The sequence below is a fragment of the Neoarius graeffei genome, chromosome 7, assembly GCF_027579695.1.
Source record: "Neoarius graeffei isolate fNeoGra1 chromosome 7, fNeoGra1.pri, whole genome shotgun sequence".
NCBI lineage: Eukaryota > Metazoa > Chordata > Actinopteri > Siluriformes > Ariidae > Neoarius > Neoarius graeffei.
In genome coordinates, this window is record NC_083575.1 from 41,694,996 (window position 1) to 41,706,575 (window position 11,580).

Below are 11,580 nucleotides of genomic sequence, written 5' to 3' on the forward strand. Positions count from 1 at the left end.
ACTATTATTGTAATAATAATATCAATCTTCACAGACATGTAAATGTAGCCTTGTGGCTGAAGTTTTATTTTTTTATAAATTCAAACAAACATTGCAGAGAGTATGCAAGGCTACAAGCCTTGTGGCTGAAGTTTTTTCGTTTGATAAATTCAAAAACATTGCAGAGTAAACAGTACTGCATATCCCAAAAGCAGAACATCAAACATTCAACTTGTAAGAATACTAAAATTCCCCACCCCAAAAAAGGTTTTTCAGTGACTTGGGTGTGCTTGCTTTTCAGCACAGAGTTTTTCAAATCTTGGTGACAACTGTGAGATTGCCACCCTCAGTTCACGTTCAATGTCCAACCTTGCCCTGTATTTGTTCTTGATGGAGGCCATTGCAGAAAAGCCCGCCTCACAAAGGTAAGAAGTGGCAAAAGGGAGGAGTATGGACACCGCCTTTCCACCCAGCAGTGGGTAGTCTTTCTCCACCCCAATCCAAAAGGCAGGCAGTGACTTTGCCCTAAACTGCTGTTTTAATCCTATGTCTGAGGTCACATCAATGAACTGCTCCTGCTCAGCGACACTGAGGTGAGCAGGTGTCCTTCCACTGAAGGGGTCTGTGAGCCATTCATAGTGTGCCACCGCATCTGTCTCTGGAAAGTACTTATGAAAATGTTGTTGGAGGGCAGAAATGTGCGATTGAATGCATGGCAAGATTGTGTTCTGACAGCCGGTATTTTTGAGAAAGGAATGCAAGTTCTGAAATGAATGTGTGTGTCCCTCCTCAATTCTCTGCCCCCACAGTTCCAATTTCTTTGTGAATGACTGCATTTTCGCTGCAAGTTGAGGGAGGTGGGTGCTGTGTCCTTGCATTTGCAGATTTAGCTCGTTCAATTTCTGGAAAATGTCACTGAGGTACGCAAGCGCCAACAGCAACTGCTCATCGTTGTAGCAGAGTGCAAGGGCATGGCCCTCCTCCTCGAGAAAAATCCGTATCTCCTCTCGCAGCTCAAAAACTCTGCTTAGCACCTTCCCACGTGACAGCCATCGCGCATCGCTGTGAAACAGTACTGCCGTGTGCTTGGATCCCATTTCCTCACACAGCACGGAGAAAAGCCTGGCTTTAACAGGGCGCGTTTTGATGTAATTGACAGTTGCAATTACGTCTGTCATCACCCCATTTAGTTCGGGACTCAACTGTTTTGATGCTAGCGCTTCGCGGTGAATCATACAGTGAGTCCACTGTACATTGGGGGACACACGCTTTATCAGCGCTTGCAGTCCACTGCGCTTCCCAGCCATAGCCTGAGCCCCATCTGTCCACACTCCAACACAGCACTCCCATTTCAAATTTGCCTCTCTTAAGTAAGCGTCAATCACTCTGAAAAGTTCATCAGCTGTGCCTCGCGTTTTCAGTTGTTTGCAGAATAGAAGATCCTCTCTCATGTCATTGTCCTCTGCATCAACGAAACGGATGTATGTGATTAATAAACAGTCCCGGTTGCTGTCAGTAGCTTCATTGACCTGCAGAGCAAACCGTGTGCTTGCACGTACTCGGTCAGTTAGCTGTTCCTCAATGTCATCTGCCATATCATGTATGTGTCTTCCAACAGTGTTATTGGAGAGGGGAATTGTCTTTAATTTGTTTACGATTGCCTCATCGCCCATGGCCCTTACCATTTCTATGGCACTGGGCAGGATCACACACGTCTGTGTGTGGCTTCTTGGTCTGTGCAAGGAGGTAGCTAATTTTATATGAGGCGAGCTGAGCATTGGCAGTGACAGAAGCTAATTTTGTGAAGGTAGTGCGTTGTGCACGAAATTTTAAAAGCTTTTGTCGAAAGAATTCAACTGGCTTATCCTTACAATCGGGGTGTGTTGTGTCCAAGTGACGTTTAAGCTTGTTTGGCTTTAAACTTTCTGCCGCTAGCACCTTCATACAGAGAACACACTGCTGTCTTTCCTCACCACCCACCAGTGTGCTTGTGAAGCCCATTCCGATGTACGCATCATCATACTTCCTTGTTTTTGCTACTTTAGGAACAGAAGTGCAGGGTAACTCGCCCTGTTCAGCAGCCCTGCGTTTTGGACCAACGTGTAAAAACTTGTCCATCATCAGCTCGTCGTCGGCATATCCATGCTATGCTAGCACACTTCATTTTCACAGTATTCAAGGGCGGGGCGATTATGAGATTGAGATTTGAAGGCGGGACAAATATGGAGTGAAAGGGGGTGATGGGGTTCTATTCACAGGCTGATTGCTCTCTGCAAACTAAGTGGTTATGGTGCAGTATAAACATTCCAACGGCTGTATTTTTTTGGCAGTTTTATGCAAACAGTCCCGTCTCTCCACGCCCCCCCTGCAGTTCCTCTGCGCCCCCCCTGGGGGTCGCGACCCCCAGTTTGGGAACCGCGGTGCTAATTAATTCTGAGGTAGTCTTCTTTCTTCGTTATTCCATCAACTTTGTGCAATGCACCAGTTCCACTAGCAACAAAACAGCCCAGTGAATGATGCTTTTACCACCATGCTTAACAGTTGGTACAATGTTCCTCTATAGCTCTGGTCACTGTGACCAAAGAACTCAATCTTTGTCTCATCTGACCAGTAAACTTTCTTTCAGAAGACTTTGTCTTTGGCCAGCAGGAAGTTCAGAGGTCTTGGCAAGTTAAAAGACATTTTGGAATGTTCAGCACCACTGAATTAATAATCTAAGTTGGTCTATGTAAATTTGACACTGTATGTATAGTTTTGATCCTGTGTTGATTTCACAAAAACCCAAATAAATTAAAATTTGTGTACCAGTTTTTTTCTATTAAGGATGTATGTTGTACAATCATTCTGCCACAGAAAAAGAACAGTTCAAATAAATCAGTGAAAGCCCAATATTGCCATGACATTCATATTCATAAAGGTATGTAAACTTCTGACCGCAACTATCATTAAATAAACGTTTGCATATTGTAAGGCCAACAAAAATAAGAGAAAGAAATTCTTTTATATCAATAGGACATTTAGTTTCTGTTCAATTTTACAGCCATTTCATTTCCTCTCTTCATTATCAAAAAATTGTCAAATAGTGTTTAAGAGATTAATACTGAAACATGATCAGTTCAGTGTTACTTGCCATTATGAATGTGATATAAAATATTCTGTAATAATTTGTATTCCTGACCTTTCCTTCTCTTCTGCCTTTACCTCATTTTTGTCCTCTCAACAGTGTTTGGATCATAATATATTTATAATAAATGCTCATTTACACAAGCTATTGGATAAATTGCACATACAGTTAGTGGGCATGTGCCCCTGTGCACAAAATGGGGTGCATAAAGACATGGTTTGACCTCAGTCCCATTGAACACCTTTTGGATGAATTGGAATGCTATGCTGACTGTGCAGCAGGACTTCTTGCTTGTCATCAGTGCCTCAGCTCACTAGTGTTCTTGTGGCTAAATGAGCACAAATCCCCATAGCCACGTTTCAAAGTCTAGTGGAAAGCCTTCCCAAAAGAGTGAAACAGCAAAAAAGGGGATCAACTCCATGTTAATACCCATGGTTTTTGTGATGGGCAGATGTCCACATACTTTTGGACATACATATATTGTAACTGTGAATAACAGATAACCGCCAGAGGATGTGATTATCGCCTGGATATCACCTGGATGCCTTTTTGTGCAACTATGCATGCATGCCAAGATTTTTCAACAAAGTCACAAAGTGACTATGATGTTATCTATTTTTATAAATACTGTTGTCATACAGCCACCTTTCCTTAGAACTTTCTTGTTGAGTTTCCGCTGGTTCTGAATGACAGGGAACCATGGCAGTTATCTGGCATATCTGGCACCTACTTATCACCTACATAACACATGCCACAATATAATGATCCACCTTAGTACTGCTCAGAAAGATATTTGGAGATGCAGCACTCACGCCACTGGGAGGGATAATGTTAACTTTATAGAACTTGGAGATGGTACACACTGACACCCAACCAGTCTCTGCTTGGATGGTGAAGTTCCTTAAACAAAAAGGAACTTCTGTGTCACTGATGAGCAATTGATCTGATGATTTAAAAAAAAAACACTGTCCTCTGTGCACCCTTGTGTAGTACACTTGAATCAAATAATGGGGTGCACACTATTCATGGAATTGTTTCCACTTGAGAACTTTCTGGACTGCTAGGTTGCAGTTCTCAACCTTCACTTCACTTCATGGGGGTCAAACCCACAGGTGCAGATTTATGTAAGACCATCACAGCCAGTAATATATTATACATCATATATTACAACTAGTAAGAAGAATTTGAGGGGCAGATCAATGTCCCTCAGTCCAGCCTGTTGATGTGTTTTAATCTTCCACTAGGGTTCTACATGTCTTCTGTCCCTTTTTTGCGAGAAAACTTTGTGTTTCCACTGAGCTAGAACTTGTGCTCCTCTTGCTGAGACAAGGATGTTTGAAGTCTAGCTGCAGGCTGATAACCCATTTCTGGAGGCCCTTTAATTCCAAGAGACCCAAGGGAACTACCACTGCAGCTGCAGACAGTGAGCCTAGTGTCCTTAACAGGAGCTGGTATTACACATAGCAACCTATCTGGATCAAAGCAGTAACCACAGTAATGTCTGCCATATATTGGGATGACAGAGTGGGTCTCATGCTCAATCAATCTAACTTCAAGCCAATGAATTGTGTGGCCTGTTTGCTGTTGGGGAGCTTTTTTCTTAGTTCAGCATGAAACTAGTTCAGCCCTCTCAAGTCTAGAATCAGACAGAAGCCACTGTACTTCTTCCAATTCAGTAATTTCAGTATGCTGAGTAGAACCCCTTGTTCTGAACTGTAAGGTCTTCCTTTTAATACACACTTTTGTTTAAGAGGGAATAAACTTCTGGTCCTTGCCATCAATATCAGAGACCTTGAGCCCTGAAAAGGTTGAGGGCTGATGGCAAACCCTGGCATAAATATGAGGGGAAATAGAGGAAAACCCACACCGGCCCCTGTATGCATGCTCCTGGAGTCCAGGTAACTTTGCAAGCTCAGTAGTGAAGGGTGCATTATGGTGAGTGAAAACCACTCAACCACACTAGTGGCACATATTCAGAAGTCTACAGGTCACCAGAAGGAAGACAATGGAAAAAAAATCTGAGCTCTGAAGAATTATTTTGAGAAACACATTAACCTTCTTACACTTACACAAATGCCTGTCCTCTGACTGCATTAATTTGTACACATCCTCCTGTGACCCCTAGATGCAGTAAATCACAATATGTGTGCTTAATTAATCCACTGACATAGATTTGACCCCTTCTATATATTGTAATTTAGGTAGAAATTTGCCAAATTGAATATTTATAACATGCAAAACTAATGTATTTTTATTTGAAAGATGGAATCCTATGTAAATCCTGTTAGTAAATCAGGTTTTTTTTTCAGATATAATCAAGTTTGAACATGTTTTTATACCTGAAAATCTTTAGTAAATCTGGGCTTGATACCACAATGGTTTGCACGTCTGCAAGACATATGTTTAATAATAGGTCTGTACATGTGTTCCTTTAAGTGCTGTCTGTATATATTTGTAATTACTGATTAAATGACTATTTTTGTTCCACTAAGTGTGAGTTGGGACCGAGGTGTGTGTGTGTCTTCGCTGTGTGTCTAGCAGCATGGCTTATTTTATACCCATAACCATCTGGAGCTGTCTGGGGCTGAAATACTTAGAGAGAGTGAATTCTTAAGTTTTGCTGTGTGGAAGAATCATGTGCTGAATGTCTACTGCAGTGTTAATTAAAGCACATCATAATTAAGATCTAACTTGTGATATTTCAGTGTGATGGCTGCAATGACTGAGATGGTGTGAAGGCAATTACCAGCACAGGAAAGAGAGGTGGAAAGCAGGAGATTGTGCAGAAAAAGGGGAGTCAGAGGGAGGAGGGAAGGGCTGTGAGGTGTCAGTCTCTAGTAATAATTTGATTTGTTGAAGGATGTGAGCAGTATGTGAGGTCATATTTATATCAAGTGAATATTATTGTTAGGACAACATTGCCTACGTATATGCTTATGTATTAGGTATGTTATGTATAAGTACAACACAATCAATAAATATAAGAAACTTCACCACTGGAACATTTCACTTCAAACCAGGTTTGAGTGGATGACCACTGTTTGTTCAGTTGTGAATTGTGTTTATATATAGTGGTGTTTATTTGACTAGGATAACTACAACAGCAGCCTGTATGATGGACCTGCGGAGGTACCCCCTGGATGAACAGAACTGCACCCTGGAGATTGAGAGCTGTAAGTCCTGTTTAACACATCACAAAGTAGTCACAGTAACCCCAATGCGAATATGAAGACATGACCTCTTGTCAACCAGTTGTGGTGCCAGCGGATCAGTCAAATCTTCAGAAGCTTTTCAGGCCTCATTGAGATCCATGTTAAATATGCTCATATTACAAACAGAACTGTGTAAATTTCTTGTAAGACGAATGTGGTGTCAAAAGTAAAACTTTCTGAATATCATAAATTTGCTTTAAATCAGTAAAGAAAAGTTATTAGGTGTGTCGGCCATTGAAAACTATATCGATTCTCTTATGTACTCTGTGCAGTTATATAAGGGAATTAGCTTGTTCTTATTTATATTTTTATTCTGAACTGTTCTTTAGAAAATAATATTAAATTGGACATTTAGAAATCTTCGGTTTAAAAAAAATTAAATGCTACAAATGAAATATGAGTTATAATTACATGTCTTTAGAACAGATGCCAACATTTGGTCAGCATATTGAACTACACTACATATATGGACAAAAGTTTGGGAAACACCTAACCGTCACATATACACATGCTTTTTGAAACATCCCATTCCAGAGTTACTCCTCCTCTTCTGGGAAGGCTTTCTGCTACATTTTGGATTTTCCACACTGTGTGGGGATTTGCCCATTCATCTTCAAGAGCATTGATGAGGTTAGGCATTAATGCTGGGCTTGAAGGCCTACCATTTCCCAGTGAAGGGAAATTGTAGTGCAGTGTAGGGTGTCCATTCAATCAGCATTCATTATCCCTTCCCCGTGCAAGATCAGCCTTAATGCTGGTTCTTATTTCTCGCTTGTAATTTCCTAGTGAAGGGAAATTGTGAATCTGTAGCATACAGAGGCATCCTATGCAAATCTGTGCTTCCAACTTTGTGGAAGACTTTTTGGAGAAGAATCACATATGGGTGTGATAGTCAGCTGTCCACATACTTTTGGCCGGATAGCGTACTGAACTAGTGCTTTTTCTTTCAAAGAATGGCCAAATCACTTGTTTTGTAAAACTTTTTTTGACTTTTTAAGGACTATTATACAACAAATAATAGAAAGCATAATAAAATTGAGAGAGAAAGGTGTTGAGGATGATGTGAATCAGTATCTACTGTAGCCTTCCATTAGAAAGCCATAGCTCAGGACTGTGGCTACACTAATGCAGTGAAACCCCTCTTAGTACTCTGGCATTGATAAATAGCTCTACTAGTGTTCTTCCCAAGTTTTTAGTGCTGCCCAAGATTTCCAGCCAGTCATGGAAGTGCAGTGCAGAGTGTCCATTCAATCAGCATTCATTATCCCTTCCCCTGTGCAAGATCAGCCTTAACGCTGGTTCTTATTTCTGGCTTCTTATTCTGTGTGACTAAATTGGCTGTACCAAAATACACAAGGAAATGACAGTGCATGCTCTGTACATGTCTGCTGACTAAATCTGGGAAAACAAAACAGTCTTATTTTAAAGAACAAACAGCACAATGTTTAGCTACTTTAACAGGAGAAACATAGATTTTTTATTTATTTATTTTTACAAATATAGTCCTTCTTGCACTGATTTGAGAATAATATGCAATTACTCTGGAGTTAGGGGAACTGTGCTAACTGAGATCAACATTACTCTCTTCTCCCATCACTTTTCTGTTGCCTGCCCACTGGATAGTGGTTGTAATTTGCTGTTTGTTCTGTGGGGTAGATACTGTAGGTGTGGGACAGCTGTCTTCTCAAACCTTAGGGACACAAATTGCAACATACAAGAGACATCATCAAAAGTCAAAGTCCCTCCCATGCCAGGATCTGGTCTTCCCAGGCAGTCTCCTGTCCCAATACTACCCAGCTCTTTGAGGCACATAGGTGCAGTGCCGATCTCTGTTTCTATAGCCCTCAGCCTCTCGCCTGTTACATAGCTAGGCTTAGAGTGGGGGGCTGGTCCTCTGGTAACCATGAGAGTTTGACTCCCTACTGACATCTGTATTGCAATGTGCCTTGCCAGATGGTAGTAGGTACTATTTATATGATGATCTTGGTATGACCCGACCGTGAGTAGAACTCCCAGTCTCCCAGTCAAGAGGTGGACACGCTCACCACTAGGCCAGCTCGTGGTGGTACAAGAGACATCCCAGCAGTTTGGAACACAACACTAAAGACAGTCTTTAAACTGTCTGTTAGACTTCCTTTAAACAACATAGATTAGGATTAGATTAGATTAGATTAGATTAGATTAGATTAGATTAGATTAGATTAGATTAGATTAGATTAGATTAGATTAGATTAGATTAGATTAGATTAGATTAGATAAAACTTTATTGATCCCTTTGGGAGGGTTCCCTCAGGGAAATTACATCCATAATTGATAAGAAAACTCTCAAACTTTGTTCAAGATGTTTGCTATGATCTTGCTAAGATATTTGGACATTATGCAGGACTGTATAGTATTTTTTATTAAAGTAACTTATGCTCTGTTATGTCTTAAGTATTTTAAGTTCACATTTAATTGCAAAAATAAATAATCCATGTCTGAATGATTTCTTCTGACACTCCTGCATGCAGAAAATGAAGAAATATAACAAGCTTCTGTTCTGTGGTTAAAATTATAATGTGCTGGAGCTCTATGTTCCCCTTTGGAGAAGTAGCAGGAATCTGCAGGGAGGGAAAATCCTGGCAGTTTAGTCTAAATGAGGAGTTCTCACTGAGCTGTTCACACTGTTTCAGCACTGTGCAGTCACACACTGATTTAGTGTCTAGACAGGAAAGTGTGGGAACGGTGGCTGGCACCTGTCTCGTCCTTGCTCTGCCCTGAAAAATTATATGAACACTGACTGTGCAATATGCTCTGAGTTGGCATTTTATTAGGTACACCTGGCTTAAACATCCACCCACTGGTCATTTTACCTGTCACAAAGTTGTTCTCAGCCCTGATTGTCAGCTCATCTCATTATCTCTAGCCGCTTTATCCTGTTCTACAGGGTCGCAGGCAAGCTGGAGCCTATCCCAGCTGACTACAGGCGAAAGGCGGGGTACACCCTGGACAAGTCGCCAGGTCATCACAGGGCTGACACGTAGACACAGACAACCATTCACACTCACATTCACACCTACGGTCAATTTAGAGTCACCAGTTAACCTAACCTGCATGTCTTTGGACTGTGGGGGAAACCGGAGCACCCGGAGGAGGGACACGGGGAGAACATGCAAACTCCACACAGAAAGGCCCTCGTCAGCCACGGGGCTCGAACCCAGACCTTCTTGCTGTGAGGCGACAGCGCTAACCATTACACCACCGTGCCACCCAGCCCTGATTGTTTGTAATGTATTTGTTGCTACAGCAACAATACAGTTTCACAGGATGTTGGTTTTGCACATTTGTTCATTATCATAAGTAATAAAAAGTTCAAAAGTTATCTAACAACCCATCCTTTATATGTATGGCTTCACAATATCTCTCTTATATTCTCAACAGCTTTTAAATCCTCTCAGTTGCAATATTTTCTCTCTCTCTCTCTCTCAGATGGTTATACCACAGATGACATTGAGTTTTATTGGCAGGAGGGAAGTTCAGTGACTGGAGTAGACAACATTGAGTTGCCACAGTTCTCAATCATTGACTATAAAACTTTGTCTAAGAAGGTGGTGTTTGCAACAGGTACATCACATCTTCTGACGACTCTCAACTTCTTTGCTTATAAACATGATAGTATTTGTTGTTTTTTTTTAAATTGTACTGAAATACACGGGACACAATCTGTATAGTATTGTATTGAAGTAGCTTATGTACTGCATTTAAGTATCTTCTTTAAAAGAAAGCAGATGATGAACTAATGAAAGCTACTTTCATTTGTTTTTTTTCCCCTCTGTGTTGCAGTAAGAGTAGAAAAAGGAAGGGAGAGCAATAGTACAGATGTACATGATTTTTTAAAAACTACAGTATTTATCTAAATAATGTACAATACACAAATATCCAATGTGCTGGATGGAGTACAGAACCAAAGCGCAAAAAAAAAGTTTGTGTTACTATAATGACCTCTTATTATTGTGTAATTTAATTCCTGATTTGGTAGCAAATTATGTTATTACAGCAGCTGACGAGCAAAGATTTGGAGTTAGATATATCTAGACAGTGCAAAACATGTCAGAATGTTTCCTAAAGAGAGGCCCCGTAGACATTGCTCTCATCTCTGCCCTTTCAGGGTCATACCCTCGTCTGTCCCTGAGCTTTAAGCTGAAGAGAAACATTGGATATTTTATCCTGCAAACCTACATGCCTTCAAACCTGATCACCATCCTGTCCTGGGTCTCCTTCTGGATTAACTATGACGCTTCTGCAGCACGGGTAGCTCTAGGTGTGTGTGTGTGTGTGTGTGTGTGTGTGTGTAAACACAACAAATGGCTTGCTGCATTAATCACATAAAGCATGTTAATGAATTCAGTCGTAAGTACCTGACGACTACATGATGATCACATTATTGTATTATTCCCATTTATTCCCTTTTATAACCTCAGGTGAGTTATATTTAGTCTTGCTGTATCTCTGTAGGAATCACAACTGTTCTGACCATGACCACCATCAACACCCATCTACGGGAGACGCTGCCCAAGATCCCCTATGTAAAAGCCATAGATATATATCTAATGGGCTGCTTTGTCTTCGTGTTCTTGGCCCTACTTGAGTATGCATTTGTTAACTACATTTTCTTCGGCCGAGGGCCTCACCTACAGAAGAAAGTGGCAGAAAAAGCTGCTAAAAGCAACAATGAGAAGAGCAGACTGGAGAGCAATAAAATCCAGGTGAACAGATCTAAAACCTGATGTCACTTTAAAAGTAGTGCCACATATTCTTACAGCAATTCTACCTTAAAGTCCACCTCTCCCTCTTTCTTTCTGTCAGGTGGATGCCCATGGGAACATTCCCCTTACCAATCTTGACCTGCGCCTCACTGGGGCTGAGATGTTCGGTAATCTTGGTGACCCTCGGAATACCATGTTTTCTTATGACAGTGCCAGCATCCAATATCGCAAGCCCCTGACAGGCTGTGACCTTTACGGCCGGCCGGCTGCTTCCCTTGAGCGGCCAATCAAACACAAGAAGAGTCGCTTGAGGAAGCGGGCCTCTCAGCTAAAGGTGAAAATTCCAGACCTGACAGATGTGAATGCCATCGACAAATGGTCGCGTGTCATCTTTCCCATCACATACACTTTCTTTAACCTAGTTTACTGGCTTTACTATGTCCACTAGGGGACAGCAGTGCACTCAGCTTAGCTTCTACTTTTCAGATCTGGTCAGGCTTTGTCAACCATTGGTTGGTTG

At 41.3% G+C, this 11,580-nt stretch overlaps 1 protein-coding gene across 1 annotated transcript in view; it reads left to right on the forward strand.

The window, feature by feature from the left end:
* The window catches only part of gabrb1 (gamma-aminobutyric acid type A receptor subunit beta1), a 43,558-nt gene extending 32,050 nt beyond the window's left edge, over positions 1–11,508 (forward strand). The window contains exons 5-9 of the mRNA XM_060925674.1: positions 6,194–6,276; positions 9,784–9,918; positions 10,463–10,615; positions 10,810–11,060; positions 11,161–11,508. Of these exons, the coding sequence (XP_060781657.1) occupies positions 6,194–6,276; positions 9,784–9,918; positions 10,463–10,615; positions 10,810–11,060; positions 11,161–11,508 (970 nt within the window). The remainder of the gene's footprint in view (positions 1–6,193; positions 6,277–9,783; positions 9,919–10,462; positions 10,616–10,809; positions 11,061–11,160) is intronic.
* The last annotated feature ends 72 nt before the right edge of the window (positions 11,509–11,580 follow it).